Source organism: Micromesistius poutassou (assembly GCF_964030765.1).
Source record: "Micromesistius poutassou genome assembly, chromosome: 14".
NCBI lineage: Eukaryota > Metazoa > Chordata > Actinopteri > Gadiformes > Gadidae > Micromesistius > Micromesistius poutassou.
Window position 1 is genome coordinate 11,134,903 of NC_140284.1, and position 25,178 is coordinate 11,160,080.

The following is a 25,178-nucleotide window of genomic DNA, read 5'->3' on the forward strand; positions in this document are numbered from 1 at the left end:
TTGACAATGTGAATGCGACCTAAAGTCTTATTTTAATAAACACCAAATTCTATGTTGCGCTGACAAAAGCATAGTGAAAATATGTAGTAGCTTGTATGTATTTGCATGCAGTAGTGTCAGTATTATGCAAGTTCACACTTCACATGAACTAGTTCAAAGTTCAGTTCATACAAAAGAAAATGAATAAATTCACGTTCATAGTTTTAGTTAATTCAGTTTTGAACTAGTTCATGTTCAGTTCATTAACAGTTTTTTGAGAAACCGAAGAAAAACTGTTGGAGTGAGTATTCTGTGCTTATCTTTTAAAATGAATCCTCTCCATTACTTGCTGCCCATCACTACAATCTCAAATTGCTGTGGACATTATTTGTACTGTTTCATTCATCACAACTAAGGCAATAACTATTTAATAAACATGTCATCTGGACCTAAGCATCAATTCAGAATGTCACAAAATCTGAACTAGTTCAAGTTCTTTAGTTAAAAATATTAGTTCAGTTCAACGTTCATAGAAAAATGAACTTGTTCAATGACAATGAATTGCACAACACTGTACAGTGTGTATATATTTGGATGACAGTATGTAGTATAGTGTGTATATTTGGGCGCAGTAGTACAGTATATTTGGGTGATATTTTGTTTGAGGTAGAGCAGTCCTACTAAGCATTAGGCTCATACTAGTAGAGTTAGATAGAGACCCAACTGTGGGCTGTTCTTGTCAATGGCATCAAGACAAAAGAGACTGATCAACGATTACAATTCTTCTATTTAATTAATAGAAATCACTATTTGATATAAAATATTAAAGAAATTAAAAAAAGGCTGACATTTGACTTCAATGACTTCGACAATGCACCCATTAAGACAACAATGCACGCATTAAGACACAGCATCACAGGCTTATACTGCTCCTGGGGGAAAGAATCCCAGCATCATCTAGCTTACATCATATTTGTTCTTTTAGCATTCTTCTCTGTAAAGCCTGATAAAAAATAAAGAAAATACAGAATATGTAGCAAAGGTATTAATGTCAAAATGCAGGGCGGAGGTTCTGCGATGTTCCGGTACATTTGGTTGAGAACCTCTCGTGACGATTCATTTAACTAATGTTATAGGATGAGTGGGATCCTCACGCTTAACCGAGAGTGGAACCGGAGTTAAGTAAACTATGTCGCATGTGATGCTTCTCTGATCAACTCTGAAGATCTACCGTACCTACCGAGATCCACTTCTGATCTGGCATGTTGAGCGCTTTCCATTAGAAGAACAAAAAATGTCCCCATTGCAAATAAATTATGCCAAGACGTACCATTGCAATGACAGAAATAAAGAGGTATTGCTAATTACTACATCTTCCAATTTGTGTTTCAAAATTAATAACGCATAAAAGAAGTTTTGTTGTTCTAATTCAAAACTAGAACACTCCAAATCCCAGGCAGCAGTGTCACATTCTCCATCTTCCTCTTCTTCTTCTTCTTCTGTGAATACTTTACACCAGCAGTGAAGCTTCAATGTCTCTTCTATGATAACAGCTCCCGGTCTGATCTCCCAAGATGCACCGGCGGTCTTGGAGAAGCCCTGTAAGCCATCTTTGGATTCCAAAATGTCCCCCTCTGCCGAGTGTGTGTTTCCTTTACAAAATAAATACAGTGTGCCGCTATAAGGGCACCGGGTGCGATCCTCTGGTCACGGTACGACCAGCTCCCAGATCTGGACATCTCGATGCAGGCCTTGAGGGAGCCCTTCTCTCCCCCCTCTCGGCCTCAGATGTCCGTTTTGATTTTGTCCAGTGAGTTGTCGATCTTTGTGAGAGTCTTTTTGATGCGCAGGGCTGTCAGCCGAGCCGAAGGGTTCTGGTACCAGCACTCCTTCATGAGCTTAGCCATGGACGATAAGGTCTGGAGAGACACAGGGGTCAAAGTTAGATCCTCATGAAGCCTTTAAAACCTGATTATTCTACTTTGTTTAAGAATGCTTGATTCTGATTGGCTGGGAAGAGGACGTTAACCCGGCCGGTTGCCCGCTGACTTGTCGGTTGTACTTGCTGCTGACTGAGCACAGCGTCATCAAATAGTAGATCAATACGCCACTTGTAAACTAGTGATCAGATGCAGCCTTGTGTGGTTGCTATAGAAACTAATTAGCTACAGCTGAGCTAACGTTATTCACCGTAGTTCTAAAGGGAACTACTTTTTGAGGGATGCAATACGAATAAGAAAAAGCATAATTATTAAAGTATTTGAATTATTACCGAAGGTAAGCCGTCCACAAGCCGGGCATATCAACCTGCCTCTCGTTGATTATCCCTTACTTCTACACCACCGCACTGCCCACTAGTTCCTTTCCCCTGTGACTTTAGCTATAAAAATCTGTATTATCGTTAGCCTCATAGCATAATTGCCTTAGTCGTATTTTGGCCATACCTAACCTTAATCTACTCTCCTAACACTGCTGATTCACTGTGCCTCATTGGCTATATCCTAATCTATTTGACTTCGGCATTTCTGACGCTAAATAAAAGATGGACCTTAAAATATGACTTAGACATTATGCTATGAGGCTACCGTTATGACAAAACGAGTAACTAAGTCATTACATTTGTTACTTTTAAGTATAAAATGTTTTCTTTAAAACTAAACTATTATCCAAGACATTTGTTGGGGAACCCGAGGTGAACGATTTCTTTACAGATATTAAATATAATATCTTCTCTACCAATCTGTTCTTACACCACTAACATTAGACCTGCTTAAATACATATGTACATCTGGACTCACAGGGTCTGAGAACCATCTGTTTGGGATGTTGGGCCTCTGCTGGTCCACACACACCACCTTCTTCATGTCATCGAAACTGGGGTCGCTGGGGACCACGTCATGGAAAGGAGGTTTGTATTCTTCCACGATTCCTGGAGGTGGAGAAGAAGAACAACAAGAACCTTTGAGCTCCTGGGGGGAATATTATATGATGTATAGTTACATAATGATTACTGATAAGGTCTCCTTCAAAGTCAACTTTAGCTGTTATACATCTGTTCATTCAAATTAAACGGTTCTGCCTGACTGTATGCTAATGATAAGCTCAGCTTAGGTGAGAAAGTACAACCAATCTGCAGCTGACATCAGCACTAAGGGACGGCCACGCTTATCAGAAGGGCAACATCTAGATATAGACACTTTGTTGTGCTGCTAAGAAATGTGAGTCATGTGATCAAAGACTGGTGTGTGATTGGACAGTCAAGGCCAGGTCACTTACAGAGTCCCTCTGGATTTCCATCGATCAGCTCATTGATGCATTCAATGAAACTGGCAATGAGGTTAACTTAACCACCCTGCGCCTGAAGCCTTTGATCTGTCTCTGTACCGCCCTCAACATCGTTTGTAAGGACAGTTATGACCAAAGACTAATTTCTTCCAGTCCTGTGTGTGTGTGTGTGTGTGTGTGTGTGTGTGTGTGTGTGTGTGTGTGTGTGTGTGTGTGTGTGTGTGTGTGTGTGTGTGTGTGTGTGTGTGTGTGTGTGTGTGTGTGAGCTGCCAGTGAAAATATATTGTGCGTGCGTGCGTGTGTGTGCATGTGTGTGCGTGCATGCGACCAACTGACCGTTGCTGACCGTGCGCCGGGCGATCTCCCACAGCACCAGGCCCAGGGCCCAGATGTCCACCCGCTTGTACGACTCGAAGCAGTCCGTCTGCACCGAGTCGTCCAGCACCTCGGGGGCCATGTAACGCTTGGTGCCCACCTTGGGGTTGTTGCCCACGTCCAGCTCGTTGGTGTCCTGGAAGTGCATCACCGCCAGGCCTGGGGGGAGGAGGAGAAGGAGAGGCTTTAGAATCCCATCCCTGCAGTGTTGAGAACCTTTCAAATGTTCAATAAAAGTGCTTTCTTTAACCTCAAAACCTGGAAAGGAGCATATTCTGTGCTAAATCAAACCTTGATTTGTGCGGTGCACCAAAGAAAGCTACATATACAAGTATATGTAAAAATATATATATGTATAAATATATTTTATACATATATATATATATATAATGTATTAATATATAATATATAATGTATAACAACAATATGTATTGTCAACAATATATATTTTATAATATATTATTTTAAAACAAACTTGTTGTATTTGTCGTTTAACAAGAGTATAGAGATGTAAAGAATCTGAATCTGAATGAATTTGTAGATAGTGGGCGGCCATCCCCAAAATGCACCAGAATACAGGAAATCACATCTACCAAATTCAAAATTTTCTCAGGCCTCCAAGAAGTCATTCTCCAGAGTAAAAAGATGTCTTTTAGAGGATGATTTTTTCTGTCTGACAAAGAATAAGCAGCTGGGTTTTGGCCCTGAACGCTGGCCATGGCTTCTTCAATTTTCTTCCCAACAACAACAACACCACCCCCACCAACCCCCACCTGCCCGCGTCAACCAATCTGGTTCAGAACAACACAACAATAACCTTGTTTTCCCCGTAAACCAGAGCATGTTGACACACAGAGAGAGAGAGAGAGAGAGAGAGAGAGAGAGAGAGAGAGAGAGAGAGAGAGAGAGAGAGAGAGAGAGAGAGAGAGAGAGAGAGAGAGAGAGAGAGAGAGAGAGAGAGAGAGAGAGAGAGAGAGAGAGAGAGAGCAGCCAGAACAGCCAATTAAAGTACTCAGCCCTCCTCAGCCCAGGTTAGAGCCGGATGCTGGATTGGATTATTTGTTAACAGCACAAAGAACATTGGCGGTCTGACGGCGGCGGTCTGAAGTGACTCTTAATGTGTTTTTAGTTAGCGAAGCGGCAGCACCGCCGGTACATCCTCTAATGACAGAGACGACGACATTGATTAATAACAGACCTGCTGGCAGTTTCTCAATGAGTTTCACTACACCCCCCCCCCCCCCCCCCCCCCCGCCTCCACCTGACGCCATCACACAGGAACATCTGACTGAACGTGAGAGTGGACAAGTGGAGAAACACAAACAGGGCCAAGAAAAGCCCAAGAAAAGAGCGCCCAAGGCATCAACACTTAGACCTTTATTATTTTCCATTTGCCGTGATTATAACAACATTGTCAGAACCACGACTCACATTCTTTTTTTTTATTGTTATTTTTATCGCCTCTCTTTTGTACTCTTGTTTTCGTTTTTTGTGTGTCACAAACAATGGTTTGGCCTATGGCAGAATTATCCTCGTTAACGACCATTTTTCTGCATACAAAGTATTGTTGCGCTATGTGGCTCAGGAGGTGGAGAGAGTTGGCTGGTAACCGGAAGGTTGCTAGTTAAATCCCCTGGCTCCTGTCAAGCTGTCCCTGAGAAAGAAACCTAACTGGTCCCGACGAGCTGGCTGTCGCCTTCCATGACTGACACCGCTGTCGGTGTGAATGTGTGCATGAATTGGTGAATGTTAGACGATATTGTCAAGCGCTTTGAGTGGCCACTGGTTAGAAAAGCACTCTGTAAATGCAGTCCATTCACAATTTTGGACTAACATCCGTGCACTGCACTCACCCAGGTCGGCGATGCAGCACTGCCCGGTCTTGTTCACCAGGATGTTCTTGCTCTTCAGGTCGCGGTGGGCGATGGCCGACTTGCCCTGCGTGCCGAAGATCTCCACGTGGAGGTGGGCCAGGCCGCTGGCGATGGACAGCGCCATGCGCAGGCACCCGCCGGCGTCCAGCGTGCTGAGCTGCAGGTAGTCGTACAGCGAGCCCATCTCGTGGTAGTGGGTGATGAGCCACAGCTGGGTGCTGGAGTTCCTGGAGGTCATGTCCGACGCGATGAAGCCTGAGGAGGAGGATGAGGAGGATGAGGGGCCCGAGTCTCCTCGAGGATGAAGATATGTTTAAAATTTAAGGGCTCCCTGGATTATCGTCACTAGGTTGTGATTAGAACGGTTTTAAAATCGATCCACTGGTGACATCCCCACCCCCCCGATGGACTGTACCAACAGTTGCTCTGTTGGTACGGACTATGGTATTTACTCATTTGCCTCACACATGGTGGCAAAGTAGAGGCCCTTTAAAATGGTATCGCAGCGAGAGGATGTCATTATTTATGAAGTCAAGCTAAGTCAATTGCGTTTGTGCAGCCCTTCATCAAAGGGCTTGATAAATCTTTTAATGACTTTGATTCTGTGACTCATCTTGCATGTGTCAAAGCATGAACGAACACACACACACACACACACACACACACACACACACACACACACACACACACACACACACACACACACACACACACACACACACACACACACACACACACACACACACACACACACACACACACACACACACACTACCCCCCATACCCAGGATGTTCTCGTGCCGCAGCAGCACTGTGTTGTAGATCTCCGTCTCCCTGAACCAGGACTTCTCATCCCGGGAGGAGAAGATCTTCACGGCCACGCTCTCGCCCTGCCACTGGCCGCGCCACACCTCACCGTAGCGCCCTTTACCTGCGGCCAGGAAACACACAAGCGTTAGCCGATAGCGTAGGTTAGTTAGCGTAGGCAGACATTACCGTTAGTGAATGTTACCGTTAGCGATGCACCGATTAGTGAGCATTGTCGTTAGCGAGGGTCACCATTAGGGAACATTGCCATTAGCAAACGTGATCGTCCGCCATTGTAACCTCTAGCCAGTGTTTTCGTTAGCCAACGTTACCGTTAGCTAATGTTACCTTTAACGATTACAGAATGCTTTATTTGAATCAAACGTAATTTAACATCCCTAACTTTAATTTATAATTTGTCTTTTCGTGTACAACAACAATGAGTTTAACCTGACAGTTGTGTGATTTGATTGGACGAAAAAGCCATTCAGCTGATGTATGAGTAAAACAGAGCTGATGTTTGAGTAAAACAGCGCTTATGTTTTTTCATCGTGTAAACAAGGTATGGATTATTAAAAGCAATATCCAAGTGAATATGTCACTTTCCACACTATGTATCGCATGATATGTGTGTTGTTTTCAACCACTCAGCTACTAAGGGCAGATTTTATTGGAACACGGTAGGTCATAAAGTTATTCTTAGCCTTGTTTTTTAACCAAATGTGATTCCACAGTGCAATCTTTTTGTTGGTCACATGAGCTAGATGAGCAGACCTCCCAGATCACATGACGGTGTGGGAGACTAGGGAGTGCATCACGCTATCAAATGGTTCTAAGCCAAGCAGACTCATTGGCAACATGAGGTCTACCCAAAAAGACCCGCTAAAGAGGGAGATGGATGGAGCAGGGATAGAGCGACACCCACCCACACACTCGTTCAGGGTGATCTGCCGAGCCACCGTCCTCTGCACCAGGAACGGGAGGCCTGATCCACTTCCAGACGTACACGAGTGGTCCAGCAGGTCCTGGGAAACACACACACACACACACAATACGTTTATCACTGTCAGCTCACACACACACAATATGTTTATCACTGTCAGCTCACACACATATACACACACACACACACAATTTGTTTATCACTGTCAGCTCACTCACACACACACAATATGTTTATCACTGTCAGCTCACACACACACACACACACACACACACAATATGTTTATCACTGTCAGCTCACACACACTATGTTTATCACTGTCAGCTCACACACACACACACACAATATGTTTATCAATTTCGGTTCACACACACACTATGTTTATCAATGTCCACACAGACACCCTAGAGGTGATGAAAGAGTCCTTTTTGGCCGGTCGGTGAAAGAATTGTTGCCTTTCGTCCCCATGGCGAAATGTAATCAGGCTGCCTTTGATGTGGTACCCACTGGATTCAGGGGTGGGGGGGGGCTTAGCAGCTTGCTCTGCGTGTGCGTGCGTCTTTGTGTGAGTCTTTGTGTGTGTGTGTGTGTGTGTGTGTGTGTGTGTGTGTGTGTGTGTGTGTGTGTGTGTGTGTGTGTGTGTGTGTGTGTGTGTGTGTGTGGGGCAGAGCTACACCGGAGGCAGGGTGCCACCTGCTGTGTAAACAACAGCAGTGCGGTCGCCTCCCCGGTGATGAAGGTGGGGGCGTCGGGAGATCTGATCTAATCCCAGCGCCAGACTCCAAAACAGACGCAATGCTGCTAAGCCTTTTATTTTGATCTCCCACCGGAGGACGCTGCAGTGGCGGCTGAGCGCCACAAGGGGGCAGTGCGTAGCCACTGTGACATTCGAGTCACCAAACCAGGGGAAGACTGCACGTTATTTAGAGAGGGAAATCTGGTATCTGGTATACATAGCAAAAACGTGTATTTCAAACATAATATATATGTATACACCTTATATAAAACCTGGCAGATGTAAAGAGATGATATGAACACAATGATACTACAGGAATGTGCTTCAGCAACCATAACAAGAACCTATGAGTTACATTCCTCCTGTTCTGGTGAGACGGCCCATCTGAGAAGCACTTGGGGATAGAGTCTGAATCCATCCTGGACCCATGGGCTCCAGACGGAGACCTGTGGTTCAGTCACTTCCTGTGTTTTAACAGTCTCTTACGGCGCAGTTTCTAATAACCTCCCTCCCGGCGTTGCCGAACAGAGTTTAATTACACAAACATTCTGTGGCTACGCTTTCGCACTGCCAGGCATTGGGAGTAACTTTTGAAAATAACTAGAAATTAATCAAATGACAGCGATGCATCTCACCCCTCGGTCTCTCTCTCTCTCTCTCTCCCTCCTGTCCTCTCTCCCTTACACACACCCACACACACGTTTGGTACAGATGGACAACTATCCGTCATTCTACATCAATAATCAATAACTTGTAGTAGCTTGAACAGTGCTACCCGTCATTCTACATCAATCATTACAAAGGGTCGCAAAGGGGGAGGGGGGATGGGGGGTCTGCTAGCTAAAATCCAAGCAGACATTACATAATAATGCTATGTTGTGTTATTTACAGAATACAAAACGACTAAAACAGAACGACCAAAGCAGACGACCGGAGCAGACGACCGGAGCAGACGACTAGAACCGAGCGGCAGACGGCAAAATATTTTTCCGCCTGCGCTGCAGATTGCACCATGTTTGCTCTGAGCTTAATTATAGTGTGTGCGTGTGCCTGTGTGTGTGTGCCTGTGTGTGTGTGTGTGTGTGTGTGTGTGTGTGTGTGTGTGTGTGTGTGTGTGTGTGTGTGTGTGTGTGTGTGTGTGCCAGTAACTGTGCGCGGTTGTCACACAGAGCCAACGTTAACCACAGGACTCCGCCTAAACTCCACGTCTGTTGAACAGACCTCGAACACACTCCGGACGGGAAAGTCTTTCCTTTCTGTACTGCAGTTAAGAATAAACACACCGAGCAGCTAAATATCTCAGTTTCACATCATTATGCATGTGTGTGACGTCTTAATGGTTTCCAGAACCAAAACAATAAAAAAAAAAAATTAATGTTTGGACCAAAACAAGGTTTTGCTCAAAAACAGGGTTTTTTCTTTTTTTTTTTTAAATCACTCACTAATACAACCCTCAAACGCATACTGTACAAAACGTTGAACGTGAAACAAAACTCAACCAAACCAAACCCCCGCAGCAGCAGAAAGCAGACACTGTCCTGCTTGGGAACGCGACCCGGCCTGTAGCCTGATTACTTTAAGAGCATTTCCCCCACCCCACAGTCCCCCATTGAGGACGACCGTAGCAGCATAGCACCACGATCCGACCCGTGAACCAGAACCGGTGTGTTCGGCCCTCCCCCCCTCCCCCAGCCCCTGCTCACCGCCAGGGTGCTCTCCCCCACGTTGGAGGCGATGAGGCCGTCGATGGTGCCGTACTCGGCGTCGCGGGCCGACAGCCTCTCCATCTGGTTGTGGTGGATCCGCCGGAACACCAGGATGGCGATGGTGGACAGGATGACCAGCACGATGACGGGCGCCACGATGACGATGGCCAGGGTGGTGACGCTGTAGCTGAGGGCCTCGTTGGCTGTGGGGAGCACGGGTTCGAGGGGGGGAGAGAGAGGAGTTAAGTCAGGGTTTTTTTTTTTTTTGGGACTACAGGCTAGAAAATGAACACAGACGCAAAACAAACAATCTCATGCGTCGTCCCTCGGTTTGTTCCCTGGTCCGCCTCCTGCGTGTGGGTGTGGAGGGGGGGGGGGGGGGGGGGGAGGATGGATGAGGAGGACAGGGGAGGGGGAGGTGAGGGCGGATGGGGGAGGCCGGCCACCGCCGACCTGGGCCTGAGTCAGCCGTCACCTCGGGATGTGGGGGCTGGGTTACCATGGAAACAAACTCCTTGCACCCCCCACCCGCCCCCCCTTGCTCTGCAGTGGGCCACACGGGCAGCGGGCCGGTGCGCCGCGACGCCAAGCCAAACACGCAGCAGCGGCACAGCACGGCTCCGCTGCGGAGGGCGGAATGTGCGGAGGTGGTGTGCACAGGGCGCACCCGCACGAGCACGCGTATGGGCGCGTGCCCACATTTGAGGACACACACACACTCTCTCTCTCTCTCTCTCTCTCTCTCTCTACAAACATTCCAGGGGAAAGTATGCATCACACGAAGCAGACAACATGTCTCTTACTCCTCTCTTTGCAGACTTCTCCTCTTCTTCACTTTCTACATGTTAGGTACATCTACTCCTCTACATCACTCCCCCTCTATACAATGTCACCTTCTACACACACACACACACACACACACACACACACACACACACACACACACACACACACACACACACACACACACACACACACACACACACACACACACACACACACACACACACACACACACACACCTCCTGAAGGGTCCCCAGGAGGAGGAGGCGCCCATGCGGACCATGACTAAACAATATTCTTCCTCCTCCTCCTCCTCCTCCTCTCTGTGTGTGTGCCTACCACCTGCTGTGTGACTAGCCACACATGTAACCCACGGCAACAGTGGCTGGCCAAGACAGAAGAACATTTCATTGCAGAGGACTCCTCCCCCCCCCCCCCCCCCCCCCCCCCCCCACCCCCCACCATCCACTGTAGTCTGGAGGACAGGGGCCAGTAGATAACCCCAACCCCTCACTCTATCTACCCAGGGCAGAGCTCACCCTGCTGGGCGTCCTCATCACAACACAGCAGAACCTGTCTGGGTTAGACATAGGTTGTTTTTTTTTGCGTATGTGCCTTCGACTTTACCACGGCTACTGGATACGACAGCGCGGTGGCAGCCACGGCCCCAAGAAAAGACGGCGCGTCTGTGTTTGTCTTCTGAATGGCGCACCTGCTCCTTTGTGTGAGCAGGCGGCTAGCCGGGGGGGGGGGGGTGAAATGATACCGCTCTGATACAAAAAGCGCAGAGAGAAAAAAAAAAAAAAAAGAGCAACACAAAAACGTGTTGATTGCGAGCAGCGGCGGCGGCAGGCACTACCTTGCACAGGAAGTGCCACGGTGATGTTCAGGTTACACAGGTGTCCATGGCAACACTCGACGATCTGGTCCCGGGAGGGCGGGGTCTTGCAGGTCATGGTGCTCTGCTCGTACACCTTGAAGCAGCCCTTCTGGGAGACGAGCGCGTCGCCGTTGAGCGCCAGCGAGGAGAAGCACTGGTGGCCCATGCAGCGCTCGCCCGTCACGCACGAGCTGCCCTCGCACACGCACGCGTGCTCCTCCCGCAGCGCCGGCTTCTGCTCCTCCGCTGGGAGGGAGAGGAGAGAGGGCACGGGGTCAGGAGAGGAGACACAGGGTCAGGAGAGGAGACACAGGGAAGGAGAGGAGATAGAAGTCAGGAGAGGACACAGAAGTCAGGAGAGGACACAGAAGTCAGGCGGGAAGAGCCGGAACAGATCATAGCTGATAAGCATCATGTTCTATCTGGCCTCACTACCCCCTATGACGGTAAGCCCACCCTTGTGATACAGATGTGTTAAATAGATATGAACCCACCCATACAGGAAAACAGAAAACATTCACTTAATTGCCTCTCTTAGTCAGGGACTTTATCAAAAGTAAAGGTCTGTGTTGAAAGTCTATACGAGTCCAAAAGCTAAAACAGGCAAATTCCCCTCCACCCGCATGCGTGGCTACCGTCTACAGGAGGAGCTATGAAGGAGCGCCTCAGCGGGCTCACCTTTCCCGGTGTGACGCTGACGTTCCGGTTGCACAGGTGGCCCTGGCAGCACCTGATGACCTGCAGCGGGGAGGGGGGCGTGGCACAGCGGGCCCGCCCCTCCTCATCGTCCCGGAGACAGCCCTTCCGTTGGACGGCCGAGCCGTCAATCATCCGGAGGGAGGAGAAGCACTGCTGGCCCAGGCAGCGGGCCCCGGGCTCGCAGGGCCCGCCCTCGCACACACACTGCTGCTCCCGGAGGACCGGTCGGCCGGAGCGCACTTCGCCGTCTGGAGCGGAGGAAACCCAGAGAGCGGGTGGATCCATTACACAAACATCGTTATAGGGGGCATTCAATGAAATGGCTTTCAGTCAGTCAGCCGGGAGACCATCCCCAGACAGACAGACAGACAGACAGAGATAAGGAGATAAGGAGATAAAGAGAGAGACTCAGAGAGATAGAGAGAGATAAGGAGAGAGACCGAGACAGAGACAGAGACAGAGACAGAGAGAGAGAGAGAGAGAGAGAGCGCCTCGGGGAGATTGAGAGAGAGACAGAGCCACAGAGAGACTATTTATGGGTATGACCGGGTTGAGTCCCACCAATAAAAGTGGTAATAATTTACTCCTATAAAAAATGTGATCTTCAAACACTACTGAATGGTTCAAACGATGCGTGGCATCTGCTCTCACAAACATTTTCCCTATTCAACAAAAAGTTGACGGCAGGACTGCTAAAAGTCTCAGAAAGAATGAATGCAATGAATAACTAATAATAAACCATCAGATACTGATAAGCCCACCGGTCCCCTCACAACCCTGGGGGGCCGCTCCAGACAGACAGACAGAGAGAGAGAGCGTACCGGGGGCCTGCTGCTCCATGCTGGTGTTCATGTTACACAGCCGGCCCCGGCAGCAGTCCAGCACCAGGCCCGGGGTGGGCGGAGCCTCACAGTCCACCGCCGTCACCGACGACGACGATGAAGACGCCGACCCCTCCGCTGCCACGCAGCCCCTCTGCCGGACCACCGTGTCGTTGACGGTGGTCAGGGAGACGAAGCAGAGCTGGGCAAGGCAGCGCTCGCCGGGGTTGCACGCCCTGCCGTCGCAGACGCACTCGTCCTCCGGCACCACGCCCTCGTCTGTGGAGAGAGAGACAGACAGGAAGGGAGAGAGATAAGAGAGAGAGAGAGAGAGAGAGAGAGACAGACAGACAGGCAGAGAGAGACAGACAGACAGAGAGAGACAGACAGGGACACAGACAGAGAGAGAGAGAGTCATAGAGAGACAGACACGCAGACAGAGCAAGACACAGACAGACAGACAGACAGACAGACAGACACAGAATAAGAAACATGTTTTACTGAAAAGACGATGCAGTCAGCAACCGTCGGGACACGACGACTAACGAGAACAAAACAGCATTTTGATGGTAAAGTCACTTTAATCATTAAAACCACAGCTGGCTGAGTGTTTATCCCCACCCACGACCATATGTTGAGTGATATGCATAATGGAGGGTGCGGAGTGTGGGATTATTGAAAAAGTGTCTCGCCAGAAGATTTTGGTGCAAAAGCCCTCCCAGGACAGACGGGGGACAGGACAGGACAGACAGAGGACAGGACAGACGGGGGACAGGACAGACGGGGGACAGGACAGACAGAGGACGGGACAGACAGGGGACGGTACAGACAGGGGACGGTACAGAGAGAGGACAGGACAGACGGGGGACAGGACAGACGGGGGACGGGACAGACAGAGGACAGGACAGACAGGGGACCGGACAGACGGGGGACAGGACAGACAGAGGACAGGACAGACGGGGGACAGGACAGACAGGGGACAGGACAGACGGGGGACAGGACAGACAGAGGACAGGACAGACGGGGGACAGGACAGACAGGGGACAGGACAGACGGGGGACAGGACAGACAGAGGACAGGACAGACGGGGGACAGGACAGACGGGGGACAGGACAGACAGGGGACAGGGGTGCCGCTGTGCAGCCAGAGGGACGGTGAGCTCACCTTCCAGGCTACAGGACGGGAGGAGGACCAGGACGAAGACCAGCAGGAACATTTCCCTTTGGAGTCGCTGCAGATCTGGAAGAGGGAAGCAGAGGTCATCATCATAACATGTTACTTTTTCATATTCTTTAGGTTTGAAAGGGAAAGTACAACCCAAGACCAAAAGAAGATTGAACTAAGATGAACAACGGAAAAGATAGTTAGCTACATGACGCTGTATTTGCCACAAGATAAAGAGTTAGCAGTAGGAGTGATGCAGACACACTGGTTGCTAACGCTAGCAATCCACTAGTGTTAGCCAAAGCTATTTTACACACACACACACACACACACACACACACACACACACACACACACACACACACACACACACACACACACACACACACACACACACACACACACACACACACACACACACACACACACACCATGAGACAGAGACCTTTCCGTATTTTAAGAAAGAAAAAAAAAAGAGTCAACAGCAAGTTAAAAATGTTCAGATAAAGTGGGTCTCATGCCTTCCTGTTGTCCTGGCAACAAGACGTTGAGCGTTGAGTGGCAAGCAATGGGGAGACTGGTGCTCTAGGATTGGCTGCCTCTGTGTGTGTGTGTGTGTGTGTGTGTGTGTGTGTGTGTGTGTGTGTGTGTGTGTGTGTGTGTGTGTGTGTGTGTGTGTGTGTGTGTGTGTGTGTGTGTGTGTGTGTGTGTGTGTGTGAGTGAGTGAGTGAGAGAGGGACAAGCCCAGGAGGAGGAGGAGGAGGAGGAGGAAGGAGGAGGAGGATAGAGCCCAGCAGGGAGGCTGCATGTGGGCGTTCGGCAGCGGCACCAGGAGCCCTCCTTAATCCTCGGTTCGTTAATGCGTCTGCGGGCGCGTCATCACAGAGAACATGCATCTCTGTGGATTTGTTTACAGCCGGGGGGACAGAGACTGCTTTGAGCGCACGGAGCACACTTCTTCTGAAGCCCTGCGTTTCATACAGATCGTGTAGGAGTAGCGTGTGTGTGTGTGTGTGTGTGTGTGTGTGTGTGTGTGTGTGTGTGTGTGTGTGTGTGTGTGTGTGTGTGTGTGTGTGTGTGTGTGTGTGTGTGTGTGTGTGTGTGTGTGTGTGTGTGTGTGTGTGTGTGTGTGTGTGTGTGTGTGTGGAGCTGCACGCCCCCTTAATGCCATGCTTAACACGGAGCCAGGATCTTGGCAGTGAGGGTGTGTGTGAGCATGTGCACAACCGCCGCCATGCCCCCGGTGACCCAACCCTACGTGAACATGCCCTCTGTGCCCGAAATGTGCGTGTGTGTGAGTTAGTAAGTGCACGTGTGTGTGTGTGTATCACAGAGACCCCTTGAGCCTTTGTTCCAGAAATGAATGATTAAGAGATGTGATGTTAGCAATAGCCCCGACGACACACACACACACACACACACACACACACACACACACACACACACACACACACACACACACACACACACACACACACACACACACACACACACACACACACACACACACACACACACACACACACACACACGCTCTGTCTGCTCCTTTAGGCTTGGGGGAAGGAGATGGGGATAAGGGGGAGACAGGGATCAGGGGGAGATGGGGAGAGGCTGGAGGATGCGGGGTACTGTCGGGTGTTAAAGCCAGAGGACAACCCTCCCCCCCACCAGGGGTCTTCCAGATGGTCCCTGGTGGGTCAAACAGGCAGCTACCTTAACATTTACATCTTAACATCTACACGAGCATGGACGGGAACCAGACAAGAGCCTGCGAATGAACTCAGTCTCGATTCCACTTTAGGGTTGAACTTTACTCAAGAGCTAGACTATCAATAAGAAAAATAAAACCACTTGGGGAGCTCACATGTTCCTTTAATGACACGCTCAGAGTATCAGAGTGAATGTGTGGCGTGTCTCACAGCAGCAGAGGACAGACAGGAGTCTGACAAAGTTGTGGAGGGTTCACATCTGCACACCCGATGATATAAGCCGAGTGTGCTCGTGCGTGCGTGAGTGTGTCTCTTCATCACTGCATATTGTATTCTCTGTCAGCGTTCTGCAGCAGAGCCGACATCCTGCCAAGGGCCTGCCTCTTCCCCGTCCATCTTGCCCATCCCACATCTCTCCCCTCTGTCGTACCCAGTGACATAGTATCATCTATCCAGTGCTATAATACCATCTACCCAGTGCTATAGTACCACCTACCCAGTGCTATAGTACCACCTACCGAGTTCTATAGTACCATCTAACCAGTGCTATAGTACCGGCATCTACCCAGTGCTATAGTACCATCTATCCAGTGCTATAATACCATCTACCCAGTGCTATAGTACCACCTACCCAGTGCTATAGTACCACCTACCGAGTTCTATAGTACCATCTAACCAGTGCTATAGTACCGGCATCTACCCAGTGCTATAGTACCATCTATCCAGTGCTATAATACCATCTACCCAGTGCTATAGTACCATCTATCCAGTGCTATAATACCATCTACCCAGTGCTATAGTACCATCTATCCAGTGCTATTGTATCATCTACCCAGTGCTATAGTACCATCGACCCAGTGCTATAATACTATCTATCAAGTGATTTAGTACTCTGTACTATGTATGTAACATACATAGTACTATAGCAATGTAGTAGTCAAATGAAATAGCACTCCAGTGACACAGTACTCTAGTGATGTAGTATCATTCCCACAATAGAAGCCCAATCTGACAAAACGTACAAGGTTAATTAATCATTTGTGAATTATTTATTAAACGTGATAAATCTGCTTCCAACTTGAATTCAAGCAACCCATTGTAATCTCTCTCTCTCTCTTTGTTTTGATATTTAAATATGGACCATTTCATTTGAAACAATGCTGAAGTGTACCCCATTGTCACTGTTAACGACAACAACCTTTTTCATACAAATATGATAACTTTCAACGTCACATTGACGACCGACCGAGGAACACAGATTATGTCAACTAACTTTCAGAGTGTATAAGAGGATAAGGGTGGTGGAGGGGGGGGTGGTGCTGACTCATCCCACATTAGAACCCCCCCCCCCCCCCCCCATTTGATGAGGTCATATCTCCTCTCAGACTCCACAATCCCACTCGGGCGTTATGGGTGTGGGTGGAGTTGGACCCTCTTGATGAGCTCATCAGAAGTTGAGCGGTGCTTAAAATGATTAGAAGGGGGCAATTAAAAACGCTAGTCAAATACTGTGATGGCTACATTTGCACCCCCCCCCCCCAAATAAAAAAGGGACTGATTAGACACAATCGCTCGAGCACAGCTAACAAAACCCAAACACAGAGGGAGTGTTTGAATGTTCTATTAGAACTATGAATCAACATCTTTGAACGCTTCACACAAGTCCTGTCCTCCCCACAGTCTCCGCCATTTCTTCGTTTTCTATTTTAAAAGGTGACATTTGTCGAACAAACGGAGCATGAAAATTGAGATGAAGCCAAGGGAGACTGCTGCTCTCCACCTCTTCGGTTACTCTTATTTGTATTCAGGTCAGGGAGAGGGAGAGGGAGAGGGAGGAGAAAGAGGAGGAGAAAGAAGAGGAGGAGGAGGAGGAGGAGGAGGAGGAGGAGGAGAAAGATGAGGAGGAGGAGGAGGAGGAGGAGGAGGGAGTGACAAAAAATCTGTGTTTTGTCTGATGGGCGGCATGGCGTGGAGCGCGGTGCAGGGGGGGGCGGCGGGGGTGTGAGGGAGGCTCGAGGCCCAGCAGGAATCGCTGACTCATCATCACAGTGGCGAGGAGGCAGATGAGAGGCTGAATGTGTGTCTGAGCTGGCAGCCTGGCACCATTACCACGGCGCAAATAGCCCTGACGGAGGAGCCGCAGTGAGCTATGATACTAGGGCAATGCGGCTGTCTGCCTGGCTGTCCCCGTTTTCAAGTCCCCGATGCGGGGCCCATGTCCCGGCCCCGGGACCAGGGGGGGGGGGGGGTTGGGCAGATGGCTCTGCTCTGAGGTGGGGGTGATGCGGAGAGCCCTGGGCGAGGCTCGTCCTCCACGGCCCCCACGGCTCCTATCACACACCCTGAGTCTCAGCCCTTTCAGCGGCGCATGCTGCCCACAGTCGCAGGGGACTTTTACAATACTGAGCACGAAAAATACCTGAGTAAAGCATATGCCCTTGATGTTAACCAGCAGGAGAGATGTAGAGAAAGCACTGAAGCCAAAGCCAAAAACCAATAAATACAGCCGTTGTAATGTGAATTATGCAATAGTGCTTCATTCATTTGAGAGGGAAACCACAATAGTTTAGAGATGGGAATGTACTGCACTTAAAATAACAGTATGGAAAATATAAACCACCCTAAATAATTCAATACTTCTTCCTCACTAGGAGAGTGAAACCACAATATTTTAGATATTTAAATGATGCTTGTGATGTGGTAAAACATTTCTGATCCACCACATCGTATCAAGTCTCACACTAGACTTTTGGATGCCAAGTAGTGTGTGTGTGTGCTCTTCTAGCAGAACTGAGTGTGTTTGTTTAATTCAAAATGGTTCCCTCTTACTTTGGGGGAAACATACCGTATTTAATGTGTCCTCATCGGGTGAATTAAACACATTGAACCCTAGTTAAAACCAACTAACTAACTTGTTTTAAGCTAGTTAGGTAGAGCGTCAATGTAAGTTAGAACATTCTAGACTGCTAGTGGATACATGTAATAGCTGCCTCAATCACTAATAATAATAAGTATGTAAAGATTATATAAATACTAATAATACCATCTGCATCTGCTTTAACGCCATCTTAAGTCAGTTGCACACCTCAATATGCTAGAAAATTTTAACACCTTGGAGAATGCCTTGTGACAGCATATATGTAATATATACTTATGTGTAAATATATATATTAAAGGGCAACATTTCCATTCTATGGTGCGGATAAGCACCCTGTGGTTGGAATGGATTCTGTGGACTGGGAGTTTGAGTTAATAGATAATACTTACTCATACTTTACTTACTCATACTTACCCATTTATTAAGATAGAGAGAAACTGGTACCCCATGAGAAAGCTTGTTTATCCCCGAGCAAACTTATTTTATATGCGTGGACGACATAAAAAAAGCAAAAGAGCATTGTACCGTGAGAATGATACGGGTGTTGTACAGGTTTTTGTCAAAACGTTTTATCACTCTCACCAGGACACCGGCAGAGCCATTGAGAATATTCGGGCTCCTGCGAGGGATTTTAGGCAAAAAAGACTGCATTGCAGTCGACCCAGCCTTGAGAAGATAAAAGCATGGTGATGCACATTTGCATTATAAAGATGTCTTATTTTTTAAACGAAGCCTTGCTGAAAAAAATTGGTTGTCTGAATTCTCGTACGTCAAGCCCAACTCCCAGAACCGAGTAGGCAGTGGGCGAGCCCAGCGTCCTGGCTAATAAAGGAGATAGCACACACACACACAAGGTTGAAGCGTCTATCAGGCACCTCTGTTTTTGTTGCTGTTTAATTGTATGCAAGATCCCTCCAGGCCATTGTGTTTAGCAGGACAGATAGGGGTAGAGGAGCTGGTGTAGAGATAAACAGGTGGGTGTCATCAGCATAACAATGACATCACTGCTAACCTGTAGTAATGGTTTGGCTGAACGAGGGGTGGGTGAAGGGGAGATACTATTCTTTAAAACTAAATATAGTTTTTATATTGTGAACACAACCCTTATTTGGTATCAAATACTAGATTGGTATCAATCTAGTATTTATCAACTACTTGTATCAACTACTTGTGGACACTAGTGGCCCATCAGCTCCAGCACAGCTTCAGCTCCCAGAACTATCCGGGCTGGATCTCATCACACACAGGCTCTCCGACATGCCTTGCACGAGGAACACTATCAAATGCTAATACCCCCTCTTCCTGTTTAATGTTCCCCTTGGGAAAACTCATTCTTCCACTCTGCTAGGTACCCCTAATGCAGTCTACCTATACGGACCGAACCCAAGTTTTTATTCTATCTATTCTATCTGCACAAAAAAAACACACACAATATACACTACTACAGAAACCCAGAACCAAAAACATGAAAGTTTATAACGATGTTGAATTTTTTGCCACGTAGCATCGTAGCCTACATGTTTAATGTCTTTCATATGTCAATCCTTCACTGTTACTTTGAAGATAATTGTCTAAAGTTTGTGAGTTCAAGGGAACATAACTATGGAACAATATTCACAATAAAATGACCTAGTGTGGTCATAACATTCATGAGGATGATCACACAGCGAAATATCCTAGCTAGTTGTATTTCAAGAATGTACGGGTAATGTAAAGGGAAGAAGGATCATCACAAGAGGGTTTGATCAGTCAAAGTAAATTGGGCACCATGACTCTTAGACATCCATTGTCTGACCAGCCATTAAAACACTCGAAACAGCCAGTTTATTCACTGTCTTTATGGCCTTCTGCTCTGTTTGCTGTCTGAGGAATGAACAAACACTCTTTCTTTGCCCCGAATGGGCCCTTGACCTAAGTCCACCATGCTAGAATCACACCGACCGTGGAACCATCTCTACGGCACATTCTCCCACCCAGACGGATCATTGACTGATGCAGGAGCATGCATCCCAAAATCACCTTGTGATGCGCTTCATGCTGTCGCTAATGAGATCATAATAACAACAACGGTAGCATCGGCCGAGGCAGCGGGAACCATTCTCAGACAGTTTGCGACCAACAGTTTAGTGTCTCCGCCACCCGGTCCTTAGCAGGCTTGAGACAGCCATGACATCCGGCTGCCAACGGGGCCTTTATGGCCCAGAGTTCGCTTTCCCGGCCTTTCTTCAGTGGAAGCAGCCAAGCGGCAGTTCCCACCAACTTGAATGATGAGGAACAAAGCAAAATAGAAAGTAGCAAGAAAGTTAAAATATAAAATGAAGCCATTAAAGACTTAAGTGGTCTTAGAGATGCATGGCTTCAACCTGATGGAAAAGTCAGGGCATCATAGCCTTGCCAATATCGAAAATGTCCCCTATCAATGGGACTCTCAGATAGGTTTTTATGATTACTAATTCAATATACAAGCCATCCACCCAAGGGGTAGCATATAGTCATTGTTAAATTAAAACTAACTCCCCCGTAGGAGCTAGGGCTGGGAGATAAGACTAGAGCTGTGTGTGTGTGTGTGTGTGTGTGTGTGTGTGTGTGTGTGTGTGTGTGTGTGTGTGTGTGTGTGTGTGTGTGTGTGTGTGTGTGTGTGTGTGTGTGTGTGTGTGTGTGGAGTAGACAGCAGACTCCTGGCTCCTCTTCACCCCACATTTGAGTCCAGAAGAGAGCAGAAATCCATAACCATGCCAAGACCCCACCAGCCGACACAGTCCCTGGTTACCCCCACCCCAGCCTCTCCGTCTCACTTCCTGTCTCCTCCAGAAAATGCGGGGCCCACAAAGTCCAAATTCTCCACTGAAAGTAGTTTGGTTACATAATGGCTTATAATTATTATAAAGGGATTCAGGACTTTTTTTGGAGGGGGGATTCAGGGTTCAGGGAATATAAATTATATTGTCCGCAGAGAATCCCTCAAAGAAAAGAACTGGATCCACAGATAAACCACAGAAGAAGAAATATCAAAGGGCAAGCTGTGTTCCCATGTTCCGCTCTGCCTGATCTGGGCCATGCAGGACCACGGCTTAATCCAAACACACAGACTTCTGACATGTCCAGGCACACACACACGGGGCCAGACAAACACGCAGACTACAACGGCCCCGTGTCACTGCTCCTTCAGGATGCCCAGAACGCACTCGCACGCGCACACGCACACCCACCATAAAATAATCATACATTCTTCTTGCGTCTCTTTCTCTCGCCCCCTCTCTCCCCTTACCCCCTCTCTCCCTGTCCGACACCACAACTTGAGCACTACACCTAGTGGAGACGGGCCAAGGCCCAGATTCCTGCTGAGACTTGACGTCGTCCTGCCGTCTGGAGCGGGCCGGCCGTGCGGCGCTCCTGCTCTGGTTAATGACAGTGTGTAACCCGACTCCCGCACCGCGCCAAAACCAGTCCCCCCCCCGCCCACCCCACCACCACCACGTCCCCGGCCCCAGCACAACATGGCTGTCTGAGTCCGCTTCCTTCTCCTTCCACTCTGCCATTGTTCCTGCCCAGAGAGTGCCAGCTGCTCCTGACAGCCAAATTACTGTGAGCAGAGAAATGATTGCTGTCAGAGGACTATTTCTCTCTCTCTCTCTCCCTCCCTCTCCCTCTCTTTCTCTGTCTCTTGCTCTCTCGCTCCCTCTCTGCGTCTCTGGCTTGCTTTCTTTCTCCCTCTCAGGCCTCTGTGGGCAGATTATACACTTTATGGTCCTTAGAAGAGCAGCTGCAGATTGGGTCCATCGGCAGGGCAGGGGGGGGGGGGGTGCCAACAAAGACCTGATAGTGAACCGCGGAGTGTGGCAGGGAACCAACAATCCTTTGACTTGTGTCAAAACTCAAGTCCATTCAATCTATGTGGACCGGCCTGCTGTCCAGCACACGGCTGCTATGAGACTGTGAGAGTGAAATGGTCAAATGAATAACCACCACGGTTATAATTCATGTGTTACCGGCTCTTTTCCAACCACATGACTAGAGCAATGGATTTTAAATAATATCAAACTATTACTATTAAGAGAAAAGAAACGCTGCGATGATGAATAGGCCATAGTCTGCCATGGGGTAAGAATGCATTGTTAGGCTTCATTTCTTTAAGGGGATCCCAGATAGACCGTCAGACATACGACTCTCTCATTCAGGACCAAACAATGACATGCACAGAGGGGGGTGGGGCAGGATTAGCCAGAGCTAGACTGACGAGCTTCAGGTAAAATGAAGACCAGAGAGATCCACTGAGGGGGTATGACTTTGAGATCTGGGGTCTGTCCACTCTACAAATACCAGTCGGGTCCAGACAAAAAGCCACGAATGAAAACCAGTATGTCTCCTGAACCGGTTGGTTCCCAGTCCCAGAGACAGGGCAGGTCTGTGTTAATCTATACAAATCACCTCAACTGTCCTGATAACATCAGCTCCGGTGACACAATTGCTGTGACATTTTACAACAACAACAAGATGGCTACTTTTACAATTACTGAAATGTGGATACATTGAACGTGTCCTTTCAGACGATATAAACGCCTAGGAGAGAGTACAGGTTACGTATAGTAAACAAAACTTGTGCAAACAATCCTCCACTTACAAAAGTGGAGGGTGTGTGTGTGTGTGTGTGTGTGTGTGTGTGTGTGTGTGTGTGTGTGTGTGTGTGTGTGTGTGTGTGTGTGTGTGTGTGTGTGTGTGTGGTAGGTTCAGCTTGACTTAGAAACTTTTTAGTAAACAGAAATACTTTCATAGAAACATTAAACAGCCTACCCCCATCACGCACGCACACGTGGACACATACATGCACCCACACGCACGGTGCTGCTGCTCTCAGACTGGCGCCGTATGCAGTCTGCAGTCTCTCACCCGCTGCTGGGTTTACTTTATATTTGCTCCACAATCTTATCGCAGTTCTAGACTTATTTCCTGTGGCAGCTTGTTCGGTCTCCTACAGATTAGTCAAAAACACATCCCATATACAATAGTGTGTAGGGTAGGCTGGCGTCTGCTTGTATGACTGCTTAAACACGGGACTTGTATCTTGCTTAAGCTTACTATGATCAATCAATTTTCTACTAATCAATGCGATCACCAAAGTCGTTAATTATGCATGTACCCTCCTCCCCTTTCAGGCCGACAGGGTCCATTGTAATGCTTATAGCTCAGCATGGGATAATGAATACACACGACCAAGCAAGGACGACCCTCCTAACAGCATTTGAATGACAAAAGACTGTAAGAAAGTGGCAAGTAGTTGCAATAGTGTCTTCAACCAAAAGAAAAACGGGGTGAAACACAACCATAGCAAAGACAGCGCATATAGGCGCAAAAACAAGAGACAATGTCAACACATCGAAGCATCCATGTACAAAATCACCGTCATCGGGTCCGGGGTTATTGAACAGTCGTCCTTCATTTAAACTATGTTTTGTGAGCGACATTACATTTAGGAGAGACACTGTATTTAGTAGGGACACTATCTGGGAAGGCGAGTAGGGGGTCTATACGCTTTCTTAAAAATAAAAGCCTAGAGGTTATGTACGAGTTTAGTTTGGATCAACATAGCAGGCTACTAGAACATTATAAAACTAGGATATGGAAAAGCTTGAGTCTCAAAACATGATTTGTAAGAACATACACGCAGATTAGAGGGAATATTCTTGGAAGACACGCAGGCACTGGAAGCTTAGCGCGGAGCACAAACAAGCCGCTGCAGAGAGTCGCCTCTTTCCATGTCGCTCATGCAAAGGGAAGCCCGCTTTAAGACGTTGTATTTGTACGGAAGGAGCCCACTCACCTTATGTATAATGATTCAAAGGTGACCGGTGAAGCGGTCCGGTGTAAACTCCAAGCTACTCTCCCATCTCCCGAGGATCCAGCGACAGCACGGCGTTTGTTATGAAGTGTAGAGAACAGAGTCCGCGGAGAGCCAACATTATCCGTCCTCCGTTCGATATAACGTGGCAAGTTCGCTCGACATTCAAAGCTACGCGATGAATAAGTTGACTACTGGAACTTTACATGAGTCCCATGAGTGATCGCTGAAGTTTTCTTCCCGCATATGCGCACCGAATCGGTCTGGCTGCTGGTTCTAGCCGCGGTCCGACACAGAGCCTGGATCCGTAGACTGCAGGAGGAAGTTACCTTGGAACTCCTCCGTGTAATTAGAGGACCATTACACATCATTTCCCCTGCGCGTCCCCAGCGCGGCCACTAGAGCCCGCCAGACCCAGCTCTGGTTTCTAGACCAGACCGTATGGCATATAGGACCAATGTTATTGGATTAGAGACCATCGGTGAATAATAATATTAATAATTCATTGGAAAGGGCATTTTAAATAAAAATGTAAATGTATTTTGGAAAAAATGAAGGCTTAGGTTTAGATAAACTGTTCAAATAAAGACCAAATAATTGCGTTAGTACAAATTGAAATACAACTGATAGCAAATATTATGATATAATAGATTCTGAATATACTTTCAAGAGCATATTTTTGGCTTGCGTGCGTATATGCCTT

At 47.9% G+C, this 25,178-nt stretch overlaps 1 protein-coding gene across 1 annotated transcript; it reads right to left on the bottom strand.

The window, feature by feature from the left end:
* Window positions 1-748: 748 nt before the first annotated feature.
* On the bottom strand, window positions 749-24,777 carry LOC311358173 (activin receptor type-1-like). The gene is given in 13 exon segments (XM_084478180.1): window positions 749-1,898; window positions 2,778-2,908; window positions 3,601-3,798; window positions 5,493-5,768; window positions 6,298-6,444; window positions 7,246-7,345; window positions 9,703-9,908; window positions 11,348-11,614; window positions 12,047-12,061; window positions 12,064-12,315; window positions 12,889-13,167; window positions 14,053-14,127; window positions 24,458-24,777. Coding segments are annotated over 12 exon segments (2,058 nt in total). The 5' UTR covers window positions 14,105-14,127; window positions 24,458-24,777; the 3' UTR covers window positions 749-1,763.
* Between the last annotated feature and the right edge of the window lie 401 nt (window positions 24,778-25,178).